This window comes from Lepisosteus oculatus, chromosome 4 (assembly GCF_040954835.1).
Source record: "Lepisosteus oculatus isolate fLepOcu1 chromosome 4, fLepOcu1.hap2, whole genome shotgun sequence".
In the NCBI taxonomy this organism is placed as follows: Eukaryota; Metazoa; Chordata; class Actinopteri; order Semionotiformes; family Lepisosteidae; genus Lepisosteus; species Lepisosteus oculatus.
Window position 1 is genome coordinate 1,200,212 of NC_090699.1, and position 26,301 is coordinate 1,226,512.

Below are 26,301 nucleotides of genomic sequence, written 5' to 3' on the forward strand. Positions count from 1 at the left end.
TCGCCATCTCAGTCACAGTCTGTCACAGTCGCCGTCTCAGTCACGGTCTGTCACAGTCGCCGTCTCAGTCACGGTCTGTCATAAACAGTCACAGTCGGTCACAATCGTAGTCTGTCACAGTCGCCATCTCAGTCACAGTCTGTCATAAACAGTCACAGTTGCCGTCTCAGTCACAGTCTGTCACAGTCGCCGTCTCACTCAAAGTCTGTCATAAACAGTCACAGTCGGTCACAATCGTAGTCTGTCACAGTCGCCATCTCAGTCACAGTCTGTCATAAACAGTCACAGTTGCCATCTCAGTCACAGTCTGTCACAGTTGCCGTCTCACTCAAAGTCTGTCATAAACAGTCACAGTCGGTCACAATCGTAGTCTGTCACAGTCGCCATCTGTCACAGTTGCAGCCTGTCACAGTCTGTCACAGTCGCAGTCGCAGTCGCAGTCTGTCGCAGTCACAGTCTGTCACATCCCAGCACAGTTGCCTGGACGTTGCTGTGTACAGCAGCGTATTTTTCTTCTTGTTTCTTTTTGCGTTTTTCACAACCGCACACTGGTGCCTCCGCCCCCTCAGACGGGATATTGACTTTACCGGTCCCACACCGTTACAGCAACACTGACAACTGCAGTCAGTCGCACCGAGAGCTGGGAGAGCACATGGATTCCTCCTGTGTGAGAAAAGCTTTGGAAGGGATTCTATAGACTCAGTAGAGTAACAGTGTTTAACAAGTTCCTAAGAGTTTCATGTTTCTCAGGAGTACTAACAGCCCTGCTCTTGCAGATCACACAGGGGAAGAACGATCACATCTATATTGATGCTAAGAAGGAAACTCACTCAAACTGGATGAGGTGAGACAGTGTCCAGGGGTGTGCTGAGGGCGGACAGTGTCCAGGGGTGTGCTGAGGGCTGTCAGTGTCCAGGGGTGTGCTGAGGGCTGTCAGTGTCCAGGGGTGTGCTGAGGGCGGACAGTGTCCAGGGGTGTGCTGAGGGCGGACAGTGTCCAGGGGTGTGCTGAGGGCTGACAGTGTCCAGGGGTGTGCTGAGGGCCGTCAGTGTCTAGGAGTGTGCTGAGGGCCGTCAGTGTCAGGGGTGTGCTGAAGGCTGTCGGTGTCCAGGGGTGTGCTGAGGGCTGACGGTGTCCAGGGGTGTGCTGAGGGCTGTCAGTGTCCAGGGGTGTGCTGAGGGCTGTCAGTGTCCAGGGGTGTGCTGAGGGCTGTCAGTGTCCAGGGGTGTGCTGAAGGCTGTCAGTGTCCAGGGGTGTGCTGAAGGCTGACAGTGTCCAGGGGTGTGCTGAGGGCTGACAGTGTCCAGGGGTGTGCTGAGGGCTGACAGTGTCCAGGGGTGTGCTGACAGTGTCCAGGGGTGTGCTGAGGGCTGTCAGTGTCCAGGGGTATGCTGAGGGCTGACAGTGTCCAGGGGTGTGCTGAGGGCTGACAGTGTCCAGGGGTGTGCTGACAGTGTCCAGGGGTGTGCTGAGGGCTGTCAGTGTCCAGGGGTATGCTGAGGGCTGTCAGTGTCCAGGAGTGTGCTGAGGGCTGACAGTGTCCAGGAGTGTGCTGAGGGCTGACAGTGTCCAGGAGTGTGCTGAGGGCCGACAGTGTCCAGGGGTGTGCTGCCAGTGTCCAGGGGTGTGATGAGGGCTGTAAGTGTCCAGGGGTGTGCCGTCAGTGTCCAGGGGTGAGCTGAGGGCTGTCAGTGTCCAGGGGTGTGTTGAGGGCCGTCAGTGTCAGGGGTGTGCTGAAGGCTGTCAGTGTCCAGGGGTGTGCTGAGGGCTGACGGTGTCCAGGGGTGTGCTGAGGGCTGACAGTGTCCAGGGGTGTGCTGACAGTGTCCAGGGGTGTGCTGAGGGCTGTCAGTGTCCAGGGGTGTGCTGAGGGCTGTCAGTGTCCAGGGGTGTGCTGAGGGCCATCAGTGTCCAGGGGTGTGCTGAGGGCCGTCAGTGACCAGGGGTGTGCTGACAGTGTCCAGGGGTGTGCTGAGGGCTGTCAGTGTCCAGGGGTGTGCTGAGGGCTGACAGTGTACAGGGGTGTGCTGAAGGCTGACAGTGTCCAGGGGTGTGCTGAGGGCTGACAGTGTCCAGGGGTGTGCTGACAGTGTCCAGGGGTGTGTTGAGGGCCGTCAGTGTCAGGGGTGTGCTGAAGGCTGTCAGTGTCCAGGGGTGTGCTGAGGGCTGACAGTGTCCAGGGGTGTGCTGAGGGCTGACGGTGTCCAGGGGTGTGCTGAGGGCTGTCAGTGTCCAGGGGTGTGCTGAGGGCTGTCAGTGTACAGGGGTGTGCTGAAGGCTGACAGTGTCCAGGGGTGTGCTGAGGGCTGTCAGTGTCCAGGGGTGTGCTGAGGGCGGACAGTGTCCAGGGGTGTGCTGAGGGCCGTCAGTGTCCAGGGGTGTGCTGAGGGCCGTCAGTGTCCAGGGGTGTGCTGAGGGCCGTCAGTGTCCAGGGGTGTGCTGAGGGCTGACAGTGTCCAGGGGTGTGCTGAGGGCTGTCAGTGTCCAGGGGTGTGCTGAGGGCGGACAGTGTCCAGGGGTGTGCTGAGGGCGGACAGTGTCCAGGGGTGTGCTGAGGGCGGACAGTGTCCAGGGGTGTGCTGACAGTGTCCAGGGGTGTGCTGAGGGCCGTCAGTGTCCAGGGGTGTGCTGAGGGCCGTCAGTGTCCAGGGGTGTGCTGAGGGCGGACAGTGTCCAGGGGTGTGCTGAAGGCTGACAGTGTCCAGGGGTGTGCTGAGGGCTGTCAGTGTCCAGGGGTGTGCTGAGGGCTGACAGTGTCCAGGGGTGTGCTGAGGGCTGACAGTGTCCAGGGGTGTGCTGACAGTGTCCAGGGGTGTGCTGAGGGCTGACAGTGTCCAGGGGTGTGCTGAGGGCTGACAGTGTCCAGGGGTGTGCTGACAGTGTCCAGGGGTGTGTTGAGGGCCGTCAGTGTCAGGGGTGTGCTGAAGGCTGTCGGTGTCCAGGGGTGTGCTGAGGGCTGACGGTGTCCAGGGGTGTGCTGAGGGCTGTCAGTGTCCAGGGGTGTGCTGAGGGCTGTCAGTGTCCAGGGGTGTGCTGAGGGCTGACAGTGTCCAGGGGTGTGCTGAGGGCTGACAGTGTCCAGGGGTGTGCTGAGGGCTGACAGTGTCCAGGGGTGTGCTGACAGTGTCCAGGGGTATGCTGAGGGCTGTCAGTGTCCAGGGGTATGCTGAGGGCTGACAGTGTCCAGGAGTGTGCTAAGGGCTGACAGTGTCCAGGAGTGTGCTGAGGGCCGACAGTGTCCAGGAGTGTGCTGAGGGCCGACAGTGTCCAGGAGTGTGCTGAGGGCCGACAGTGTCCAGGAGTGTGCTGAGGGCCGACAGTGTCCAGGAGTGTGCTGCCAGTGTCCAGGGGTGTGATGAGGGCTGTAAGTGTCCAGGGGTGTGCCGTCAGTGTCCAGGGGTGAGCTGAGGGCTGTCAGTGTCCAGGGGTGTGTTGAGGGCCGTCAGTGTCAGGGGTGTGCTGAAGGCTGTCAGTGTCCAGGGGTGTGCTGAGGGCTGACGGTGTCCAGGGGTGTGCTGAGGGCTGACAGTGTCCAGGGGTGTGCTGAGGGCTGTCAGTGTCCAGGGGTGTGCTGAGGGCCATCAGTGTCCAGGGGTGTGCTGAGGGCTGTCAGTGACCAGAGGTGTGCTGACAGTGTCCAGGGGTGTGCTGAGGGCTGTCAGTGTCCAGGGGTGTGCTGAGGGCTGACAGTGTACAGGGGTGTGCTGAAGGCTGACAGTGTCCAGGGGTGTGCTGAGGGCTGACAGTGTCCAGGGGTGTGCTGAGGGCTGACAGTGTCCAGGGGTGTGCTGACAGTGTCCAGGGGTGTGCTGAGGGCTGTCAGTGTCCAGGGGTGTGCTGAGGGCTGACAGTGTACAGGGGTGTGCTGAAGGCTGACAGTGTCCAGGGGTGTGCTGAGGGCTGGCGGTGTCCAGGGGTGTGCTGAGGGCTGGCGGTGTCCAGGGGTGTGCTGACAGTGTCCAGGGGTGTGCTGAGGGCTGTCAGTGTCCAGGGGTGTGCTGAGGGCTGACAGTGTACAGGGGTGTGCTGAAGGCTGTCAGTGTCCAGGGGTGTGCTGAGGGCTGACGGTGTCCAGGGGTGTGCTGAGGGCTGACGGTGTCCAGGGGTGTGCTGAGGGCTGTCAGTGTACAGGGGTGTGCTGAAGGCTGACAGTGTCCAGGGGTGTGCTGAGGGCTGTCAGTGTCCAGGGGTGTGCTGAGGGCTGACAGTGTCCAGGGGTGTGCTGAGGGCTGACAGTGTCCAGGGGTGTGCTGAGGGCTGTCAGTGTCCAGGGGTGTGCTGAGGGCTGTCAGTGTCCAGGAGTGTGCTGAGGGCTGACAGTGTCCAGGAGTGTGCTGAGGGCTGACAGTGTCCAGGAGTGTGCTGAGGGCCGACAGTGTCCAGGGGTGTGCTGCCAGTGTCCAGGGGTGTGATGAGGGCTGTAAATGTCCAGGGGTGTGCCGTCAGTGTCCAGGGGTGTGCTGAGGGCTGTCAGTGTCCGGGGGTGTGTTGAGGGCCGTCAGTGTCAGGGGTGTGCTGAAGGCTGTCAGTGTCCAGGGGTGTGCTGAGGGCTGTCAGTGTCCAGGGGTGTGCTGAGGGCCGTCAGTGTCCAGGGGTGTGCTGAGGGCTGTCAGTGACCAGAGGTGTGCTGTCAGTGTCCAGGGGTGTGCTGAAGGCTGTCAGTGTCCAGGGGTGTGCTGAGGGCTGTCAGTGTCCAGGGGTGTGCTGAGGGCTGTCAGTGTCCAGGGGTGTGCTGACAGTGTCCAGGGGTGTGCTGCCAGTGTCCAGGGGTGTGCTGAAGGCTGTCAGTGTCCAGGGGTGTGCTGAGGGCCGTCAGTGTCCAGGGGTGTGCTGAGGGCTGTCAGTGACCAGAGGTGTGCTGACAGTGTCCAGGGGTGTGCTGAGGGCTGTCAGTGTCCAGGGGTGTGCTGAGGGCGGACAGTGTCCAGGGGTGTGCTGAGGGCCGTCAGTGTCCAGGGGTGTGCTGAGGGCCGTCAGTGTCCAGGGGTGTGCTGAGGGCTGACAGTGTCCAGGGGTGTGCCGTCAGTGTCCAGGGGTGTGCTGAGGGCCGTCAGTGTCCAGGGGTGTGCTGAGGGCCGTCAGTGTCCAGGGGTGTGCTGAGGGCTGACAGTGTCCAGGGGTGTGCTGAGGGCCGTCAGTGTCCAGGGGTGTGCTGAGGGCCGTCAGTGTCAGGGGTGTGCTGAAGGCTGACAGTGTCCAGGGGTGTGCTGAGGGCTGTCAGTGTCCAGGGGTGTGCTGAGGGCTGACAGTGTCCAGGGGTGTGCTGAGGGCTGACAGTGTCCAGGGGTGTGCTGAGGGCTGTCAGTGTCCAGGGGTATGCTGAGGGCTGTCAGTGTCCAGGAGTGTGCTGAGGGCTGACAGTGTCCAGGAGTGTGCTGAGGGCTGACAGTGTCCAGGAGTGTGCTGAGGGCCGACAGTGTCCAGGGGTGTGCTGCCAGTGTCCAGGGGTGTGATGAGGGCTGTAAGTGTCCAGGGGTGTGCCGTCAGTGTCCAGGGGTGTGCTGAGGGCTGTCAGTGTCCGGGGGTGTGTTGAGGGCCGTCAGTGTCAGGGGTGTGCTGAAGGCTGTCAGTGTCCAGGGGTGTGCTGAGGGCTGACGGTGTCCAGGGGTGTGCTGACAGTGTCCAGGGGTGTGCTGAGGGCTGTCAGTGTCCAGGGGTGTGCTGAGGGCCGTCAGTGTCCAGGGGTGTGCTGAGGGCTGTCAGTGACCAGAGGTGTGCTGACAGTGTCCAGGGGTGTGCTGAGGGCTGTCAGTGTCCAGGGGTGTGCTGAGGGCGGACAGTGTCCAGGGGTGTGCTGAGGGCCGTCAGTGTCCAGGGGTGTGCTGAGGGCCGTCAGTGTCCAGGGGTGTGCTGAGGGCTGACAGTGTCCAGGGGTGTGCCGTCAGTGTCCAGGGGTGTGCTGAGGGCCGTCAGTGTCCAGGGGTGTGCTGAGGGCCGTCAGTGTCCAAGGGTGTGCTGAGGGCTGACAGTGTCCAGGGGTGTGCTGAGGGCTGACAGTGTCCAGGGGTGTGCTGAGGGCTGACAGTGTCCAGGGGTGTGCTGAGGGCTGACGGTGTCCAGGGGTGTGCTGAAGGTTAAGCGCTTGTCTGCTGTTCCCGGTCTGTGTCCGGACCTTGCCGCAGAGCTGGTCAGCGGACAGTCTCTCAGCGCCGTGGAGAGCCAGGGTCCGTGTCTCAGTACCGCTCGTCCCCTGCAGGTACGTGAACTGTGCCAGGAACGAGGAGGAGCAGAACCTGGTGGCCTTCCAGCACCGTGGCCACATCCTGTACCGCTGCTGCCAGCCCATCGCCCCCGGCAGCGAGCTGCTGGTGTGGTACGGAGAGGAGTACGGCAGGGAGCTGGGCATCACCTGGGACTTCATCTGGGACAACAAGAGCCGGGGAGGAGGTCACTCCTGTCCTCTGTCTGTCTCACTGCCACTCCTGTCCTGTCTGTCTCACTGTCACTCCTGTCCTCTGTCTCACTGCCACTCCTGTCCTCTGTCTGTCTCTCCTGTCACTCCTGTCCTGTCTGTCTCACTGTCACTCCTGTCCTGTCTGTCTCACTGTCACTCCTGTCCTCTGTCTGTTTCTCCTGTCCTCTCTCCATCTCACCTGTCACTCCTGTCTGTCTCACTCTCACTCCTGTCCTCTGTCTGTCTCACTGTCACTCCTGTCCTCTGTCTGTCTCTCCTGTCACTCCTGTCCTCTGTCTGTCTCACTGCCACTCCTGTCCTCTGTCTCACTGTCACTCCTGTCCTCTGTCTGTCTCTCCTGTCACTCCTGTCCTCTGTCTGTCTCACTGCCACTCCTGTCCTCTGTCTCACTGTCACTCCTGTCCTCTGTCTGTTTCTCCTGTCCTCTCTCCATCTCACCTGTCACTCCTGTCTGTCTCACTGTCACTCCTGTCCTCTCTCTGTCTCTCCTGTCATCTCTATGTCTCACTGCGCTGTCACACCTGTCCTCTCTGTGTCTCTGTCTCACTCCTGTCCTCTCTGTCTCACATCTGTCACTCCTGTCGTCTGTCTCACTGCGCTGTCACACCTGTCCTCTGTGTCTCACTCCTGCCGTCTCTGTGTCTCTGTCTCACTCCTCTGTCACTCCTGCCCTCTGTCTCACTCCTCTGTCACTCCTGCCCTGTCTCTGTCTCCCTCCTGCCCTCTCTGTCTCCGTCTCACTCCTTTGTCACTCCTGCTAAATTAGAAACTCTTTGGATTCTTTAGATTTAATTCAAAGTCGCTGGTGTACAGATTCTGCATCAAGACACAGATGGGTTTAATGTAAAAAACACTTAAGTTAAATATATTTGTACACCTGTGACTGCCTGTACACTGAAGGATTAGTTCATCTGAACGCGCTCCTTTAGAGTTTCTGTTCCTTGCGTCCGCACAACCGCCCCGACCCTTCTCCCCTCAGATGTCTGCCCCCATTCCTGCTCGCTCCCTCTGACAATCCTCCCGGTCTCCTCTCTAGGACCCAGTGAGCCAGAGGCCACCCAGGTGTTTCCGTGCTCTCAGTGCTCCGTGTGCTTCACCGCCGAGCTCTTCCTCCACAGGCACATCCGCCGGGCTCACCCCCAGGAGTACCTGCGGCTGCTCAGGTCTGGCGCAGTCAGGGCCGAGAGCCTACAGCCGCCGCACAAAGTACAGCACCCACCGCCATCCCCTGCCTCCCCCAGCACTCCTGCAAGAGCTCAGGAGGGTCACCACCCCTCCCAGTGCAGGGAGAGCTTCTCCCCAGAGCGCACTCACACAGGGGAGAGACCCTACAGCTGCCCCCAGTGCGGGAAGAGTTTCTCCCAAGAGGGCACACTGAAACTCCACCAGCGCACTCACACAGGGGAGAGACCCTACAGCTGCTCCCAGTGCGGGAAGAGTTTCTCCCAAGAGGGCACACTGAAACTCCACCAGCGCACTCACACAGGGGAGAGACCCTACAGCTGCTCCCAGTGTGGGAAGAGCTTCAGTCAGACAGGAAACCTGATTACACACCAGCGCACTCACACAGGGGAGAGACCTTACAGCTGCTCCCAGTGTGGGAAGAGCTTCTCCCGAGAGAACACCCTGAAACTCCACCAGCGCACTCACACAGGGGAGAGACCCTACAGCTGCTCCCAGTGCGGGAAGAGCTTCAGTAGCTCAGGACACCTGATTAGACACCAGCGCACTCACACAGGGGAGAGACCCTACAGCTGCTCCCAGTGTGGGAAGAGCTTCAGTAGCTCAGGACACCTGATTACACACCAGCGCACTCACACAGGGGAGAGACCCTACAGCTGCTCCCAGTGTGGGAAGAGCTTCAGTAGCTCAGGACACCTGATTAGACACCAGCGCACTCACACAGGGGAGAGACCCTACAGCTGCTCCCAGTGTGGGAAGAGTTTCTCCCGAGAGGACACCCTGAAACTCCACCAGCGCACTCACACAGGGGAGAGACCCTACAGCTGCTCCCAGTGTGGGAAGAGCTTCAGTAGCTCAGGACACCTGATTACACACCAGCGCACTCACACAGGGGAGAGACCCTACAGCTGCCCCCAGTGTGGGAAGAGCTTCAGTAGCTCAGGACACCTGATTACACACCAGCGCACTCACACAGGGGAGAGACCCTACAGCTGCTCCCAGTGTGGGAAGAGCTTCAGTCAGACAGGACACCTGATTACACACCAGCGCACTCACACAGGGGAGAGACCCTACAGCTGCTCCCAGTGCGGGAAGAGTTTTAGTACCTCAGATCTCCTGAAGTATCACCAGCATCTGCACAAATGACCCCCTGCCTGAGCTGCTGGCTCGTCAGCATCTGTTGTTTCTCTAAAAGCTGCATTCTTATTGTCAAGGAGCTTGTTTCTCCTGCTTAACATTGATTTTATTAAAATAGAAACTATTGGACTTAATACATTTTGACTCAGGTCTTGCATTTTATATTGAAACAACATGAAAGGTTTTAAGTAAAACAAGTCGTATGACTTTCCCGTCTTAATATTTGCACAGTTGAAAAAATTCCAACGAAAATGTTTTCTTCCCCTGGATTTAAGTATCTTAACACTGGGGAGTTTATTAATTGTATTCATCTTACAATGGCACAGGTGCTCTTGACAATCACTAAGTGTTCTCTCCTCTCCTGTGTTTCTACCTGCTGGATGGTCTTCATTTCTCCCCAGTACTGTTACAGCATCATACTGGCCGGACTGGAACACACTAAAAAAAGTCTCCTTGAGAAGAAAAGACTGTAGCAGAGTCTGAAATTCACCCACGCAGTAGAGTCTATCTACGCCGCCTTCCTGACTGCCAGAACTTCTCCCACGTTTAAGTTATGTGCTTCATATCTAACACGTCACTGCTTCACCTTCACAGATATAAATTAATATGATTTAAGATGAAAAACACAGGAATCTGAGACACTTCTTAAGACATGCCCAGCACAGGGACACCTCAGAGAGAACTCAGCAGAGAGGACTCCTCAAAGAAGATTCATCAGGGAGGACTCCTCAGAAGGCACTCAGGAAGGAAGATTCGTCAGGGAGGACTCCTCAGACAGCACTCAGGAAGGAAGATTCGTCAGGGAGGACTCCTCAGACAGCACTCAGGAAGGAAGATTCGTCAGGGAGGACTCCTCAGACAGCACTCAGGAAGGAAGATTCGTCAGGGAGGACTCCTCAGAGAACACTCGGGAAGGAAGATTCGTCAGGGAGGACTCCTCAGACAGCACTCAGGAAGGAAGCTTCGTCAGGGAGGACTCCTCAGACAGCACTCAGGAAGGAAGATTCGTCAGGGAGGACTCCTCAGACAGCACTCAGGAAGGAAGATTCGTCAGGGAGGACTCCTCAGACAGCACTCAGGAAGGAAGATTCGTCAGGGAGGACTCCTCAGAGAACACTCGGGAAGGAAGATTCGTCAGGGAGGACTCCTCAGACAGCACTCAGGAAGGAAGATTCATCAGGAAGGACTCCTCAGAAGGCACTCAGGAAGGAAGATTCGTCAGGGAGGACTCCTCAGAAGGCACTCAGGAAGGAAGATTCGTCAGGGAGGACTCCTCAGAGAGCACTCAGGAAGGAAGATTCATCAGGAAGGACTCCTCAGACAGCACTCAGGAAGGAAGATTCGTCAGGAAGGACTCCTCAGACGGCACTCAGAAAGGAAGATTCGTCAGGGAGGACTCCTCAGACAGCACTCAGGAAGGAAGATTCGTCAGGGAGGACTCCTCAGACAGCACTCAGGAAGGAAGATTCGTCAGGGAGGACTCCTCAGACAGCACTCAGGAAGGAAGATTCGTCAGGGAGGACTCCTCAGACAGCACTCAGGAAGGAAGATTCATCAGGAAGGACTCCTCAGACAGCACTCAGCTCAGCACTCAGAGTCTCCGCAGTCTGGCGGTCTCAGTACACAGAAGTTATGAGCAGGTTGACTTGATCTCTACAGAGATGACAGTGGACAACATGTCCATGTCTCTCACTCTGAAACAGGCTGTCTCAGACTATCAGTCACTCACAGCCTCCTCAAACAGGCTCAAGAGATTTCGGGGCTCGAAGGTGGTCCGGGCTCCAGGATCTGCCAAGAGATTCTGGGAAGAGGAGGGCTCCTCTCTGCTTGGTCCCCCTCCTACACTGCACTGAGCAGCCCTGCAGAGCACACAGGGGGGTTACCACCCAGACAAGCCCAGAGAGCGCCATCACACACCCACACATACTGTGGTTCTCCGTCCAGTCAGCAGACTCACCTGGACGTCTGTCTGTCAGCGGCAGGACAGCACTGTCCTGGGGGAGAAGGGCTTCCTGTGGACACGCCACTGCAAACACAAACAAAGGGGTAATACGCTGGACACTCCAGTACATTAACTGTACTGAGAGAGAGAGAGGGGGGTTAATACACACACACTGACTGGACACTCCAGTACATTAACACTGCACTGAGAGAGAGAGGGGTTCATACAGACACACTGACTGGACACTCCAGTACATTAACACTGCACTGAGAGAGAGAGGGGTTAATACAGACACACTGACTGGACACTCCAGTACATTAACACTGCACTGAGAGAGAGAGGGGTTCATACAGACACACTGACTGGACACTCCAGTACATTAACACTGCACTGAGAGAGAGAGGGGTTAATACAGACACACTGACTGGACACTCCAGTACATTAACACTGCACTGAGAGAGAGAGGGGTTCATACACACACTGACTGGACACTCCAGTACATTAACACTGCACTGAGAGAGAGAGGGGTTAATACAGACACACTGACTGGACACTCCAGTACATTAACACTGCACTGAGAGAGAGAGGGGTTAATACAGACACACTGACTGGACACTCCAGTCCACTAACACTGCACTGAGAGAGAGAGGGGTTCATACACACACTGACTGGACACTCCAGTACATTTACACTGCACTGAGAGAGAGAGGGGTGAATACAGACACACTGACTGGACACTACAGTAGAGAACGATGAGTTACCTGTATGAAAGAGTCTGTGATGGGGACAGGTCGGGATCTATCATCGGCAACGTGAACAGCTCTTCCCCCAGGCTGCCTGTCTCAAGTTCAGTAGAGCCAGAAAGTCTGCGTCTCTGTCTGTCTCCTGTGGGAGGTGTGTTGGGGGGGGCATCCTTCCAATGAGGAAGAGGGATAAAAGACAGCACTCCCCAAAGAACCGAGAGCATACTCTGAAACACAGGGAGAGAGAGGGGTTAATACACACACTTACTGGACACTCCAGTACATTAACACTGCACTGAGAGAGAGAGGGGTTAATACAGACACACTGACTGGACACTCCAGTACATTAACACTGCACTGAGAGAGAGAGAGGGGTTAATACAGACACACTGACTGGACACTCCAGTACAGTAACTCTGTAATAAGATGGATATGGAGGCCTGTTTCTACAGACCTGGCACAGAGATGTTACGGACAGCACCATCTCAGCAAGAGCCAGTGTAATGTTGCGCCTCCAGCGGATTCTTTTCAGCACAGGCAGGGACAGCAGCTGGGGCACCGTGGCCCTAAGAGAGGGGTCTGGGTTCAACATCATGTGTAACACGGACTGCAGCTCCTTCGACAGCCCTGACAGTGGGGAGAGAAACACACTGACTGACTGGACACTCCAGTACATTAACACTGCACTGAGAGAGAGGGGTCAGGTGTACCTGCAGTGAACTCAGTGGGCAGGTGTCCCTGGCGAAGTCTCTGCCAGTCCTCTCCGCTCTGTGGCAGCTCCATGTTACAGGCCAGCTCCAGGATGGACAGTCCCAGACTGTGGACACCGAGAAACAGGAGCCAGTTCTCTTCTCTCTCAGCCAGATACTCCCACCACACACACCACTCTCCTCCCCACTGAGACTCCTGGGGCAGCACACACTCACACTGCGCTGTAGTGTCCTCAGGACACAGACACAGAGACACAGAGACGCACAGACGCACAGACGCACAGACGCACAGACGCACAGACGCACAGACGCACAGACGCACTGCGCTGTAGTGTCCTCAGGAGACACACACACACACACACACACACACACACACTGACCTGAACACGTCCGCCGCGGGGCTGTAGTGTCCTCTCAGCAGCTCGGGGGCCATGTAGCGGGGGTCCCCCTCCTGCGCCTCGGCGCCTTGCCCCCCGAGCTGCAGCAGCAGGCCGAAGTCGCCCAGCTTGCAGCGCTGCGCGGGGGACAGGAAGACGTTGGCGGGCTTGAGGTCCAGGTGCAGGAAGCCCTGGGCGTGGAGGTGGCGCAGGGCGCACAGCAGGTCCGAGAGGAACCCCCAGACCCGCGGCTCGGCCAGCGGGCCCCGCTCGCACAGCCCCTGCAGGCTCCCCGCGCACAGCTCCGTCCGGATGTACAGGCGCCCCGCCTCCTCCCACGCGCCCCGGAACCCCAGGATGTTGGGGTGCGGCCGCAGGCGCTCGTGGTTCCGGGCCTCCCGCAGGCTGCGCTGCCGGTCACTGTCGCCCCGGAAACGCTGGACAGAGCGCTTGACCGCGTACAGGCGGCCGTCGTCCAGACTGAGCACCTGCGACACAGACAGACCCCCAAATTACTGGACACCCCTGAAAGACCCCAATCATTTCTGTACATCCCTGTGAGAGACCCCCTCAGGACTGTACCCCCTTCTGAGAGACCCCCTCAGTACTGTACCCCCTCTGAGAGACCCCCTCAGTACTGTACCCCCTCACCTTGAACAACTCCCCTCTGACCCCCTCAGTACTGTACCGCCTCTCACCTTGAACACCTCCCCTCTGACCCCCTCAGGACTGTACCCCCTCACCTTGAACACCTCCCCTCTGACCCCCTCAGGACTGTACCCCCTCAGGACTGTACCCCCTCACCTTGAACACCTCCCCTCTGACCCCCTCAGGACTGTACCCCCTCTCACCTTGAACACCTCCCCTCTGACCCCCTCAGGACTGTACCCCCTCACCTTGAACACCTCCCCTCTGACCCCCTCAGGACTGTACCCCCTCACCTTGAACACCTCCCCTCTGACCCCCTCAGGACTGTACCCCCTCACCTTGAACACCTCCCCTCTGACCCCCTCAGGACTGTACCCCCTCACCTTGAACACCTCCCCTCTGACCCCCTCAGGACTGTACCCCCTCACCTTGAACACCTCCCCTCTGACCCCCTCAGGACTGTACCCCTTCAGGACTGTACCCCCTCACCTTGAACACCTCCCCTCTGACCCCCTCAGGACTGTACCCCCTCACCTTGAACACCTCCCCTCTGACCCCCTCAGTGCTGTACCCCCTCTTACCTTGAACAACTCCCCTCTGACCCCCTCAGGACTGTACCCCCTTCTGAGAGACCCCCTCAGGACTGTACCCCCTTCTGAGAGACCCCCTCAGTACTGTACCCCCTCACCTTGAACAACTCCCCTCTGACCCCCTCAGTACTGTACCGCCTCTCACCTTGAACACCTCCCCTCTGACCCCCTCAGGACTGTACCCCCTCACCTTGAACACCTCCCCTCTGACCCCCTCAGGGCTGTACCCCCTCACCTTGAACACCTCCCCTCTGACCCCCTCAGGACTGTACCCCCTCTGAGAGACCCCCTCACCTTGAACACCTCCCCTCTGACCCCCTCAGGACTGTACCCCCTCACCTTGAACACCTCCCCTCTGACCCCCTCAGGACTGTACCCCCTCTCACCTTGAACACCTCCCCGAAGGAGCCCCTCAGTGCTGTACCCCCTCTTACCTTGAACAACTCCCCTCTGACCCCCTCAGGGCTGTACCCCCTCACCTTGAACACCTCCCCTCTGACCCCCTCAGGACTGTACCCCCTCTGAGAGACCCCCTCAGTACTGTACCCCCTTCTGAGAGACCCCCTCAGTACTGTACCCCCTCACCTTGAACACCTCCCCTCTGACCCCCTCAGGACTGTACCCCCTCAGGACTGTACCCCCTCACCTTGAACACCTCCCCTCTGACCCCCTCAGGACTGTACCCCCTCACCTTGAACACCTCCCCTCTGACCCCCTCAGGACTGTACCCCCTCACCTTGAACACCTCCCCTCTGACCCCCTCAGGACTGTACCCCCTCAGGACTGTACCCCTCTCACCTTGAACACCTCCCCTCTGACCCCCTCAGGACTGTACCCCCTCAGGACTGTACCCCCTCACCTTGAACACCTCCCCTCTGACCCCCTCAGGACTGTACCCCCTCACCTTGAACACCTCCCCTCTGACCCCCTCAGGACTGTACCCCCTCACCTTGAACACCTCCCCTCTGACCCCCTCAGGACTGTACCCCCTCACCTTGAACACCTCCCCTCTGACCCCCTCAGGACTGTACCCCCTCAGGACTGTACCCTCTCACCTTGAACACCTCCCCTCTGACCCCCTCAGGACTGTACCCCCTCACCTTGAACACCTCCCCTCTGACCCCCTCAGGACTGTACCCCCTCAGGACTGTACCCCCTCACCTTGAACACCTCCCCTCTGACCCCCTCAGGACTGTACCCCCTCACCTTGAACACCTCCCCTCTGACCCCCTCAGGACTGTACCCCCTCTCACCTTGAACACCTCCCCTCTGACCCCCTCAGGACTGTACCCCCTCACCTTGAACACCTCCCCTCTGACCCCCTCAGGACTGTACCCCCTCAGGACTGTACCCCCTCACCTTGAACACCTCCCCTCTGACCCCCTCAGGACTGTACCCCCTCACCTTGAACACCTCCCCTCTGACCCCCTCAGGACTGTACCCCCTCAGGACTGTACCCCCTCACCTTGAACACCTCCCCTCTGACCCCCTCAGGACTGTACCCCCTCACCTTGAACACCTCCCCTCTGACCCCCTCAGGACTGTACCCCCTCACCTTGAACACCTCCCCTCTGACCCCCTCAGGACTGTACCCCCTCACCTTGAACACCTCCCCGAAGGAGCCCCTCAGGACTGTACCCCCTCACCTTGAACACCTCCCCTCTGACCCCCTCAGGACTGTACCCCTCTCACCTTGAACACCTCCCCTCTGACCCCCTCAGGACTGTACCCCCTCTCACCTTGAACACCTCCCCTCTGACCCCCTCAGGACTGTACCCCCTCAGGGCTGTACCCCCTCACCTTGAACACCTCCCCTCTGACCCCCTCAGGACTGTACCCCCTCACCTTGAACACCTCCCCTCTGACCCCCTCAGGACTGTACCCCCTCAGTGCTGTACCCCCTCACCTTGAACACCTCCCCTCTGACCCCCTCAGGACTGTACCCCCTCACCTTGAACACCTCCCCTCTGACCCCCTCAGGACTGTACCCCTCAGGACTGTACCCCCTCACCTTGAACACCTCCCCTCTGACCCCCTCAGGACTGTACCCCCTCACCTTGAACACCTCCCCGAAGGAGCCCCTCAGGACTGTACCCCCTCACCTTGAACACCTCCCCTCTGACCCCCTCAGGACTGTACCCCCTCACCTTGAACACCTCCCCGAAGGAGCCCCTCAGGACTGTACCCCCTCACCTTGAACACCTCCCCTCTGACCCCCTCAGGACTGTACCCCCTCACCTTGAACACCTCCCCTCTGACCCCCTCAGGACTGTACCCCCTCTCACCTTGAACACCTCCCCTCTGACCCCCTCAGGACTGTACCCCCTCTCACCTTGAACACCTCCCCTCTGACCCCCTCAGGACTGTACCCCCTCTCACCTTGAACACCTCCCCTCTGACCCCCTCAGGACTGTACCCCCTCACCTTGAACACTTCCCCTCTGACCCCCTCAGGACTGTACCCCCTCACCTTGAACACCTCCCCTCTGACCCCCTCAGGACTGTACCCCCTCTCACCTTAAACACCTCCCCTCTGACCCCCTCAGTACTGTACCCCCTCACCTTGAACACCTCCCCTCTGACCCCCTCAGGACTGTACCCCCTCACCTTGAACACCTCCCCTCTGACCCCCTCAGGACTGTACCCCCTCTCACCTTGAACACCTCCCCTCTGACCCCCTCAGGACTGTACCCCCTCACCTTGAACACCTCCCCTCTGACCCCCTCAGGACTGTACCCCCTCAGGACTGTACCCCCTCACCTTGAACACCTCCCCTCTGACCCCCTCAGGACTGTACCCCCTCACCTTGAACACCTCCCCTCTGACCCCCTCAGGACTGTACCCCCTCACCTTGAACACCTCCCCTCTGACCCCCTCAGGACTGTACCCCCTCTCACCTTGAACACCTCCCCTCTGACCCCCTCAGGACTGTACCCCCTCACCTTGAACACCTCCCCTCTGACCCCCTCAGGACTGTACCCCCTCACCTTGAACACCTCCCCGAAGGAGCCCCTCAGGACTGTACCCCCTCTCACCTTGAACACCTCCCCTCTGACCCCCTCAGGACTGTACCCCCTCACCTTGAACACCTCCCCTCTGACCCCCTCAGGACTGTACCCCCTCAGGACTGTACCCCCTCACCTTGAACACCTCCCCTCTGACCCCCTCAGGACTGTACCCCCTCACCTTGAACACCTCCCCTCTGACCCCCTCAGGACTGAACCCCCTCACCTTGAACACCTCCCCTCTGACCCCCTCAGGACTGAACCCCCTCACCTTGAACACCTCCCCTCTGACCCCCTCAGGACTGTACCCCCTCACCTTGAACACCTCCCCTCTGACCCCCTCAGGACTGTACCCCCTCAGGACTGTACCCCCTCACCTTGAACACCTCCCCTCTGACCCCCTCAGGACTGTACCCCCTCACCTTGAACACCTCCCCGAAGGAGCCCCTCAGGACTGTACCCCCTCACCTTGAACACCTCCCCTCTGACCCCCTCAGGACTGTACCCCCTCTCACCTTGAACACCTCCCCTCTGACCCCCTCAGGACTGTACCCCCTCACCTTGAACACCTCCCCTCTGACCCCCTCAGGACTGTACCCCCTCACCTTGAACACCTCCCCTCTGACCCCCTCAGGACTGTACCCCCTCACCTTGAACACCTCCCCGAAGGAGCCCCTCAGTGCTGTACCCCCTCTCACCTTGAACACCTCCCCTCTGACCCCCTCAGGACTGTACCCCCTCACCTTGAACACCTCCCCTCTGACCCCCTCAGGACTGTACCCCCTCACCTTGAACACCTCCCCTCTGACCCCCTCAGGACTGTACCCCCTCACCTTGAACACCTCCCCTCTGACCCCCTCAGGACTGTACCCCCTCTCACCTTGAACACCTCCCCTCTGACCCCCTCAGGACTGTACCCCCTCAGGACTGTACCCCCTCACCTTGAACACCTCCCCTCTGACCCCCTCAGGACTGTACCCCCTCACCTTGAACACCTCCCCGAAGGAGCCCCTCAGGACTGTACCCCCTCACCTTGAACACCTCCCCTCTGACCCCCTCAGGACTGTACCCCCTCTCACCTTGAACACCTCCCCTCTGACCCCCTCAGGACTGTACCCCCTCACCTTGAACACCTCCCCTCTGACCCCCTCAGGACTGTACCCCCTCACCTTGAACACCTCCCCTCTGACCCCCTCAGGACTGTACCCCCTCACCTTGAACACCTCCCCGAAGGAGCCCCTCAGTGCTGTACCCCCTCTCACCTTGAACACCTCCCCTCTGACCCCCTCAGGACTGTACCCCCTCACCTTGAACACCTCCCCTCTGACCCCCTCAGGACTGTACCCCCTCACCTTGAACACCTCCCCGAAGGAGCCCCTCAGGACTGTACCCCCTCTCACCTTGAACACCTCCCCTCTGACCCCCTCAGTACTGTACCCCCTCACCTTGAACACCTCCCCTCTGACCCCCTCAGGACTGTACCCCCTCACCTTGAACACCTCCCCTCTGACCCCCTCAGGACTGTACCCCCTCAGGACTGTACCCCCTCACCTTGAACACCTCCGCTCTGACCCCCTCAGGACTGTACCCCCTCTCACCTTGAACACCTCCCCTCTGACCCCCTCAGGACTGTACCCCCTCACCTTGAACACCTCCCCTCTGACCCCCTCAGGACTGTACCCCCTCACCTTGAACACCTCCCCTCTGACCCCCTCAGGACTGTACCCCCTCTCACCTTGAACACCTCCCCTCTGACCCCCTCAGGACTGTACCCCCTCTCACCTTGAACACCTCCCCTCTGACCCCCTCAGGACTGTACCCCCTCACCTTGAACACCTCCCCTCTGACCCCCTCAGGACTGTACCCCCTCACCTTGAACACCTCCCCGAAGGAGCCCCTCAGGACTGTACCCCCTCTCACCTTGAACACCTCCCCTCTGACCCCCTCAGGACTGTACCCCCTCACCTTGAACACCTCCCCTCTGACCCCCTCAGGACTGTACCCCCTCAGGGCTGTACCCCCTCACCTTGAACACCTCCCCTCTGACCCCCTCAGGACTGTACCCCCTCACCTTGAACACCTCCCCTCTGACCCCCTCAGGACTGTACCCCCTCACCTTGAACACCTCCCCTCTGACCCCCTCAGGACTGTACCCCCTCACCTTGAACACCTCCCCTCTGACCCCCTCAGGACTGTACCCCCTCACCTTGAACACCTCCCCTCTGACCCCCTCAGGACTGTACCCCCTCACCTTGAACACCTCACCTCTGACCCCCTCAGGACTGTACCCCCTCACCTTGAACACCTCCCCTCTGACCCCCTCAGGACTGTACCCCCTCTCACCTTGAACACCTCCCCTCTGACCCCCTCAGGACTGTACCCCCTCACCTTGAACACCTCCCCTCTGACCCCCTCAGGACTGTACCCCCTCACCTTGAACACCTCCCCTCTGACCCCCTCAGGACTGTACCCCCTCACCTTGAACACCTCCCCTCTGACCCCCTCAGGACTGTACCCCTCAGGACTGTACCCCCTCACCTTGAACACCTCCCCTCTGACCCCCTCAGGACTGTACCCCCTCACCTTGAACACCTCCCCTCTGACCCCCTCACCTTGAACACCTCCCCTCTGACCCCCTCAGGACTGTACCCCCTCAGGACTGTACCCCCTCACCTTGAACACCTCCCCTCTGACCCCCTCAGGACTGTACCCCCTTCACCTTGAACACCTCCCCTCTGACCCCCTCAGGACTGTACCCCCTCAGGACTGTACCCCCTCACCTTGAACACCTCCCCTCTGACCCCCTCAGGACTGTACCCCCTCACCTTGAACACCTCCCCGAAGGAGCCCCTCAGGACTGTACCCCCTCACCTTGAACACCTCCCCTCTGACCCCCTCAGGACTGAACCCCCTCACCTTGAACACCTCCCCTCTGACCCCCTCAGGACTGTACCCCCTCACCTTGAACACCTCCCCTCTGACCCCCTCAGGGCTGTACCCCCTCACCTTGAACACCTCCCCGAAGGAGCCCCTGCCCAGCAGGCCCAGGCAGGAGAAGCACTGCTGGAAGTAGGACTGGGGGCTGCTGGGGTTGTACTGGGAGGAGGGCAGCTGGCGGGGGGGCAGCAGGGCCAGGGACACCGGCCGGGGGCGGGGGTGGCTCCAGGAGGGCACCCGCTGGGGGAACACCCGGCTGAGGGGGGGGGCGCCCTTGCAGGGGGGCCGGGGGGGCAGGGAGCGGGACAGGGGCGGAGGGGAAGAGGAGGAGGAGGAGGAGTCTGGCTGCGGGCGCCTCTTCTTCAGGGAGAAGCTCTGCTCCGCCTGGCTGAAGAAGGCAGGAACAGGGAGAGGCGGGGAGGACAGCTGCGTCTCCCGCGGGACCGGCATGGACACAGGGGCGAGCAACAGGACTGCAGGGACTGCGCAGGCGAGGACACAGGGGCGAGCAACAGGACTGCAGGGACTGCGCAGGCGAGGACACAGGGGCGAGCAACAGGACTGCAGGGACTGCGCAGGCGAGGGCACAGGGGCGAGCAACAGGACTGCAGGGACTGCGCAGGCGAGGACACAGGGGCGAGCAACAGGACTGCAGGGACTGCGCAGGCGAGGGACAGACTGACAGCAGGGACTGCGCAGGCGAGGGACAGACTGACTGCAGGGACTGCGCAGGGGAGGGCAGGACAGACTGACTGCAGGGACTGCGCAGGGGAGGGAAGGACAGACTGACTGCAGGGACTGCGCAGGCGAGGGCAGGACAGACTGACTGCAGGGACTGCGCAGGCGAGGGAAGGACAGACTGACTGCAGGGACTGCGCAGGCGAGGGAAGGACAGACTGACTGCAGGGACTGCGCAGGTGAGGGCAGGACAGACTGACTGCAGGGACTGCGCAGGCGAGGGACAGACTGACTGAAGGGACTGCGCAGGCGAGGGCAGGACAGACTGACTGCAGGGACTGCGCAGGTGAGGGCAGGACAGACTGACTGCAGGGACTGCGCAGGCGAGGGAAGGACAGACTGACTGCAGGGACTGCGCAGGTGAGGGCAGGACAGACTGACTGCAGGGACTGCGCAGGCGAGGGACAGACTGACTGCAGGGACTGCGCAGGCGAGGGACAGACTGACTGAAGGGACTGCGCAGGTGAGGGCAGGACAGACTGACTGAAGGGACTGCGCAGGCGAGGACACAGGGGCGAGCAACAGGACTGCAGGGACTGCGCAGGCGAGGGCAGGACAGACTGACTGCAGGGACTGCGCAGGCGAGGGAAGGACAGACTGACTGCAGGGACTGCGCAGGTGAGGGCAGGACAGACTGACTGCAGGGACTGCGCAGGCGAGGGACAGACTGACTGAAGGGACTGCGCAGGCGAGGGCAGGACAGACTGACTGCAGGGACTGCGCAGGTGAGGGCAGGACAGACTGACTGCAGGGACTGCGCAGGTGAGGGCAGGACAGACTGACTGCAGGGACTGCGCAGGTGAGGGCAGGACAGACTGACTGCAGGACTGCGCAGGTGAGGGCAGGACAGACTGACTGCAGGGACTGCGCAGGCGAGGGACAGACTGACTGAAGGGACTGCGCAGGCGAGGGCAGGACAGACTGACTGCAGGGACTGCGCAGGTGAGGGCAGGACAGACTGACTGCAGGGACTGCGCAGGTGAGGGCAGGACAGACTGACTGCAGGACTGCGCAGGTGAGGGCAGGACAGACTGACTGCAGGGACTGCGCAGGCGAGGGACAGACTGACTGAAGGGACTGCGCAGGCGAGGGCAGGACAGACTGACTGCAGGGACTGCGCAGGCGAGGGCAGGACAGACTGACTGCAGGGACTGCGCAGGCGAGGGACAGACTGACTGCAGACTCCGGTTCTTCAGGTGTTTATAGAGCAGGTCTCTACAGCAGTATACAGGGGTCTAGAGAGCTGTATTGTTCCATAGGTTCGCAAAATTCCTGATATATACAGCCAAGAGGCATTACAGAGTCTATAATAACACTATGACAGAGGAGGGAGGCTGATGGGAGAGAGACTCTGGCAGGGCTGATGGGAGAGACTTCACAGTGAACAGCAGACATCTGGGCCTCCAGGCCTCCTGCGGAGACAGAGGACAAGTCACAGCTCACAGCGCAGGGTCTGCAGTCTCTCTACCCATCCAGGCACACTGAGCCAGAGGTCTCCTCTGTAAATGAGCTAATTTCCAGCTGACAGTGTACAGCACAGAGTCCATCAGGAGACACAGGACAGGGGGACTAGGAGCACAGCAGGAGACACAGGACACAGAACAGGGCGACTCAGAGCACAGCAGGAGACACAGGACAGGGGGACTCTGAGCCCAGCAGGAGACACAGGACACAGGACAGGGGGACTCAGAGCACAGCAGGAGACACAGGACACAGAACAGGGTGACTCAGAGCACAGCAGGAGACACAGGACAGGGGGACTCTGAGCCCAGCAGGAGACACAGGACACAGGACAGGGGGACTCAGAGCACAGCAGGAGACACAGGACACAGAACAGGGTGACTCAGAGTGCAGCAGGAGACACAGGAGAGGGGGACTCGGAGCCCAGCAGGAGACACAGGACACAGGACAGGGGGACTCAGAGTGCAGCAGGAGACACAGGACAGGGGGACTCGGAGCCCAGCAGGAGACACAGGACACAGAACAGGACGACTCAGAGCACAGCAGGAGACACAGGACACAGAACAGGGCGACTCAGAGTGCAGCAGGAGACACAGGACAGGGGGACTCAAGAGTCCATCCTGGAGACACAGGACACAGGACAGGGGGACTCAGAGTCCAGCAGGAGACACAGGACACAGGACAGGGGGACTCAGAGTCCAGCAGGAGACACAGGACACAGGACAGGGGGACTCAGAGTGCAGCAGGAGACACAGGACAGGGGGACTCGGAGCCCAGCAGGAGACACAGGACACAGAACAGGACGACTCAGAGCACAGCAGGAGACACAGGACACAGAACAGGGCGACTCAGAGTGCAGCAGGAGACACAGGACAGGGGGACTCTGAGCCCAGCAGGAGACACAGGACACAGGACAGGGGGACTCAGAGCACAGCAGGAGACACAGGACACAGAACAGGGTGACTCAGAGCACAGCAGGAGACACAGGACAGGGGGACTCTGAGCCCAGCAGGAGACACAGGACACAGGACAGGGGGACTCAGAGCACAGCAGGAGACACAGGACACAGAACAGGGTGACTCAGAGTGCAGCAGGAGACACAGGAGAGGGGGACTCGGAGCCCAGCAGGAGACACAGGACACAGGACAGGGGGACTCAGAGTGCAGCAGGAGACACAGGACAGGGGGACTCGGAGCCCAGCAGGAGACACAGGACACAGAACAGGACGACTCAGAGCACAGCAGGAGACACAGGACACAGAACAGGGTGACTCAGAGCACAGCAGGAGACACAGGACAGGGGGACTCTGAGCCCAGCAGGAGACACAGGACACAGGACAGGGGGACTCAGAGCACAGCAGGAGACACAGGACACAGAACAGGGTGACTCAGAGTGCAGCAGGAGACACAGGAGAGGGGGACTCGGAGCCCAGCAGGAGACACAGGACACAGGACAGGGGGACTCAGAGTGCAGCAGGAGACACAGGACAGGGGGACTCGGAGCCCAGCAGGAGACACAGGACACAGAACAGGACGACTCAGAGCACAGCAGGAGACACAGGACACAGAACAGGGCGACTCAGAGTGCAGCAGGAGACACAGGACAGGGGGACTCGGAGCCCAGCAGAAGACACAGGACACAGGACAGGGGGACTCAGAGTGCAGCAGGAGACACAGGACAGGGGGCCTCGGAGCCCAGCAGGAGACACAGGACACAGAACAGGACGACTCAGAGCACAGCAGGAGACACAGGACACAGGACAGGGCGACTCAGAGTGCAGCAGGAGACACAGGACAGGGGGACTCAAGAGTCCATCCTGGAGACACAGGACACAGGACAGGGGGACTCAGAGTCCAGCAGGAGACACAGGACACAGGACAGGGGGACTCAGAGTGCAGCAGGAGACACAGGACAGGGGGTCTCGGAGCCCAGCAGGAGACACAGGACACAGAACAGGACGACTCAGAGCACAGCAGGAGACACAGGACACAGGACAGGGGGACTCAGAGTCCAGCAGGAGACACAGGACACAGGACAGGGGGACTCAGAGTCCAGCAGGATTATTTCTGCATTAATAACTCTTTGGACTTCAAAGCTTTAGACTCTCCCTACTGACACACACAGTACGACACACACACTACTACACACAGTAACACACTGACACACACACAGCTCGATATAACCTCACTCTGAAATGTCACTCACACACTCCGACACACACAATAACACAGTAACACACTGACACACACACACAGTCACACACTGACACACACAGCTCGATATAACCTCTCTGAAATCTCTCACTCACACACTCACTCTCTCTCACACACACACAGTAACACACTGACACACACAGCTCGATATAACCTCTCTGAAATCTCTCACTCACACACTCCGACACACACTCACTCACACACTCACACACACACACACAGTAACACACTCACACACACAGTAATCTCTCACCTGCCGTCTCTGTCAACATGAGCAGGAAACTCCGGACTCCGGCGTGCAACAGAGTCCGAGCTGGGAGCGAGTCAGCACTCGCGGTAACACCGCCAGTATCTCCACCAGTCACCCCGCTGGTGGCCCAGTATCTCCACCAGTCACCCGGACCGACCGCAGCTCCTGGCGCCAAAACACGCGACTTTCCCCCCGGTTACCGCGCAACCCGCCCCGAGTCCCCGCCCTCTATGCATATTCATGACGCAGTCGCGTCGTCAATGCCGGACAGGCCGCGCCTCCTCGCCAGGGTTCCTCCCCGTTCCGCCATATAAGGAAGGGGCGCGCTGCAGGACCCGCCTCCTTGCTGCCATAAAGAGAGATTTGACCCGGAGCGAGGGTCGACCCCGCCCCCGCGCCTTCTGCAGGAGGAAGAGATTCACAGGCGCGCTGTCTGGTGTCTGTGCTCAGGCTCCTTATCCCAGCTGCAAGTACCCCGGGGAAGACAAATACTGCCTCCCCACGCACACCGCCACCGTGTCATCGCTTCTGCTACCGCAGCAGCAGCGAAATAGCGAGTCCCCGCCCGCACAGCTGCTCCCTGTGTGTCCGAGTGTGTCCGAGTGTGTCCGAGTGTCCGAGTGTCCGAGTGTCTGAGTGTGTCAGTGTGTGTCAGTGTGTGTCTGAGTGTCTGAGTGTCTGAGTGTCTGAGTGTCTGTGTGTGTCAGTGTGTGTCTGTGTGTGTCTGAGTGTCTGAGTGTCTGAGTGTCTGAGTGTCAGTGTGTGTCAGTGTGTGTCAGTGTGTGTCTGAGTGTCTGAGTGTGTCAGTGTGTGTCTGAGTGTTTCTGTGTGTCTCTGTGTGTCTCGGTGTGTGTCTGTGTTTCTGTGTGTCTCGGTGTGTGTCTGTGTCTCAGTGTGTCTGTGTGTCTGTCTCAGTGTTTCTGTGTGTCAGTGTGTGTCTGTGTCTGAGTGTCTGTCTCAGTGTTTCTGTGTGTTTCTGTCTCTGTGTGTCTCTGTGTGTCTCTGTGTGTCTCTGTGTGTCTCTGTGTGTCTCAGTGTGTCTGTGTGTCTCAGTGTGCCTGTGTGTCTCAGTGTGTCTGTGTGTCTCACACATCTGCCGGACGGGGTTCAGGACTCTGACCACTGTCCGGCCCGGCCCGTGAGTCTGCGTGAGTCGTGATTCCCAACTGGACCAGTTCTGTCCTGCAGCCCTGCGGAGAGGAGCGAGCAGGAGTCTGGATCTCCCCCCTAATATCGCCCCCAGTCCCAGTGTCCTGCTCCAGGGGCCCCTCAGCCGCCCCACGCGTGTTCATACCGACAGCGATCGTGTTTATTCATCCACGTGGCGTCCACTGACGATGGAGTTTACTATCCGTCTTCCTCCGGAGGTCTTGGCCCACGAGAGTGACCTCTCGGAGCCCCGAGTCCTCACCTGCGACGTGCTGTCCTTCCCATCCTGCTGGGGGGCAGCCGCGATGCCAGAGGGCTAAGTCATCGTGATCGTCAGAGACAGCTCTGTGGCCGAGCAGCCGGGGGCACAGCTCGCTGTGAGCTGTGTCGGGCAGCCGCGATGCCAGAGGGCTAAGTCATCGTGATCGTCAGAGACAGCTCTGTGGTCCGAGCAGCTCCTGATGGGCCACTCTGTCTGTCCCCTGCTCCCTCCTCCTGCTCCTCCTCACACACAGCTCTCCTCACCTCTCCTGACTCCACACCTCCCTGAGGGCCACTCTGTCTGTCCCCTGCTCCCTCCTCCTGCTCCTCCTCTCACACAGCTCTCCTGACTCCACACCTCCTGATGGGCCTCTCTGTCTGTCCCCTGCTCCCTCCTCCTGCTCCTCCTCTCACACAGCTCTCCTCTCCTCTCCTGACTCCACACCTCCTGATGGGCCTCTCTGTCTGTCCCCTGCTCCCTCCTCCTGCTCCTCCTCTCACACAGCTCTCCTGACTCCACACCTCCTGATGGGCCACTCTGTCT

General features: G+C 59.8%; 2 protein-coding genes across 6 annotated transcripts in view; one reads left to right on the plus strand and one right to left on the minus strand.

Moving 5' to 3' along the window:
- Positions 1-8,868, plus strand: part of prdm9 (PR domain containing 9) — a 23,199-nt gene extending 14,331 nt beyond the window's left edge. For all 5 annotated transcript variants that reach the window (XM_069188299.1, XM_069188298.1, XM_069188297.1 and 2 more), the window contains 3 exons: positions 777-844; positions 6,197-6,387; positions 7,452-8,868. In XM_069188299.1, coding sequence (XP_069044400.1) covers positions 777-844; positions 6,197-6,387; positions 7,452-8,743 — 1,551 coding nt within the window. In that variant the 3' untranslated portion in view covers positions 8,744-8,868. The remainder of the gene's footprint in view (positions 1-776; positions 845-6,196; positions 6,388-7,451) is intronic.
- On the minus strand, positions 8,869-20,135 carry pkmyt1 (protein kinase, membrane associated tyrosine/threonine 1). Its single transcript, XM_069188302.1, has 7 exons — positions 19,755-20,135; positions 12,510-12,994; positions 12,130-12,236; positions 11,874-12,046; positions 11,438-11,646; positions 10,692-10,760; positions 8,869-10,593 (listed from the first exon to the last, which is right to left on the minus strand). Exons 1-7 carry the CDS (start codon positions 20,133-20,135, stop codon positions 10,452-10,454), a joined length of 1,566 nt encoding a protein of 521 aa, XP_069044403.1. The 3' UTR covers positions 8,869-10,451.
- Positions 20,136-26,301: the final 6,166 nt, after the last annotated feature.

Excerpts from the sequence above, each read along its gene's own strand:
- pkmyt1 (XM_069188302.1), bottom strand. The coding sequence starts at position 20,135 with ATGCCGGTCCCGCGGGAGACGCAGCTGTCCTCCCCGCCTCTCCCTGTT. Across the intron at positions 12,047-12,129 it reads GCCCACTGAGTTCACTGCAG|GGCTGTCGAAGGAGCTGCAG; the intron begins GTACACCTGACC and ends CCCCACTGTCAG. Across the intron at positions 11,647-11,873 it reads CCGTAACATCTCTGTGCCAG|AGTATGCTCTCGGTTCTTTG; the intron begins GTCTGTAGAAAC and ends CCTGTGTTTCAG.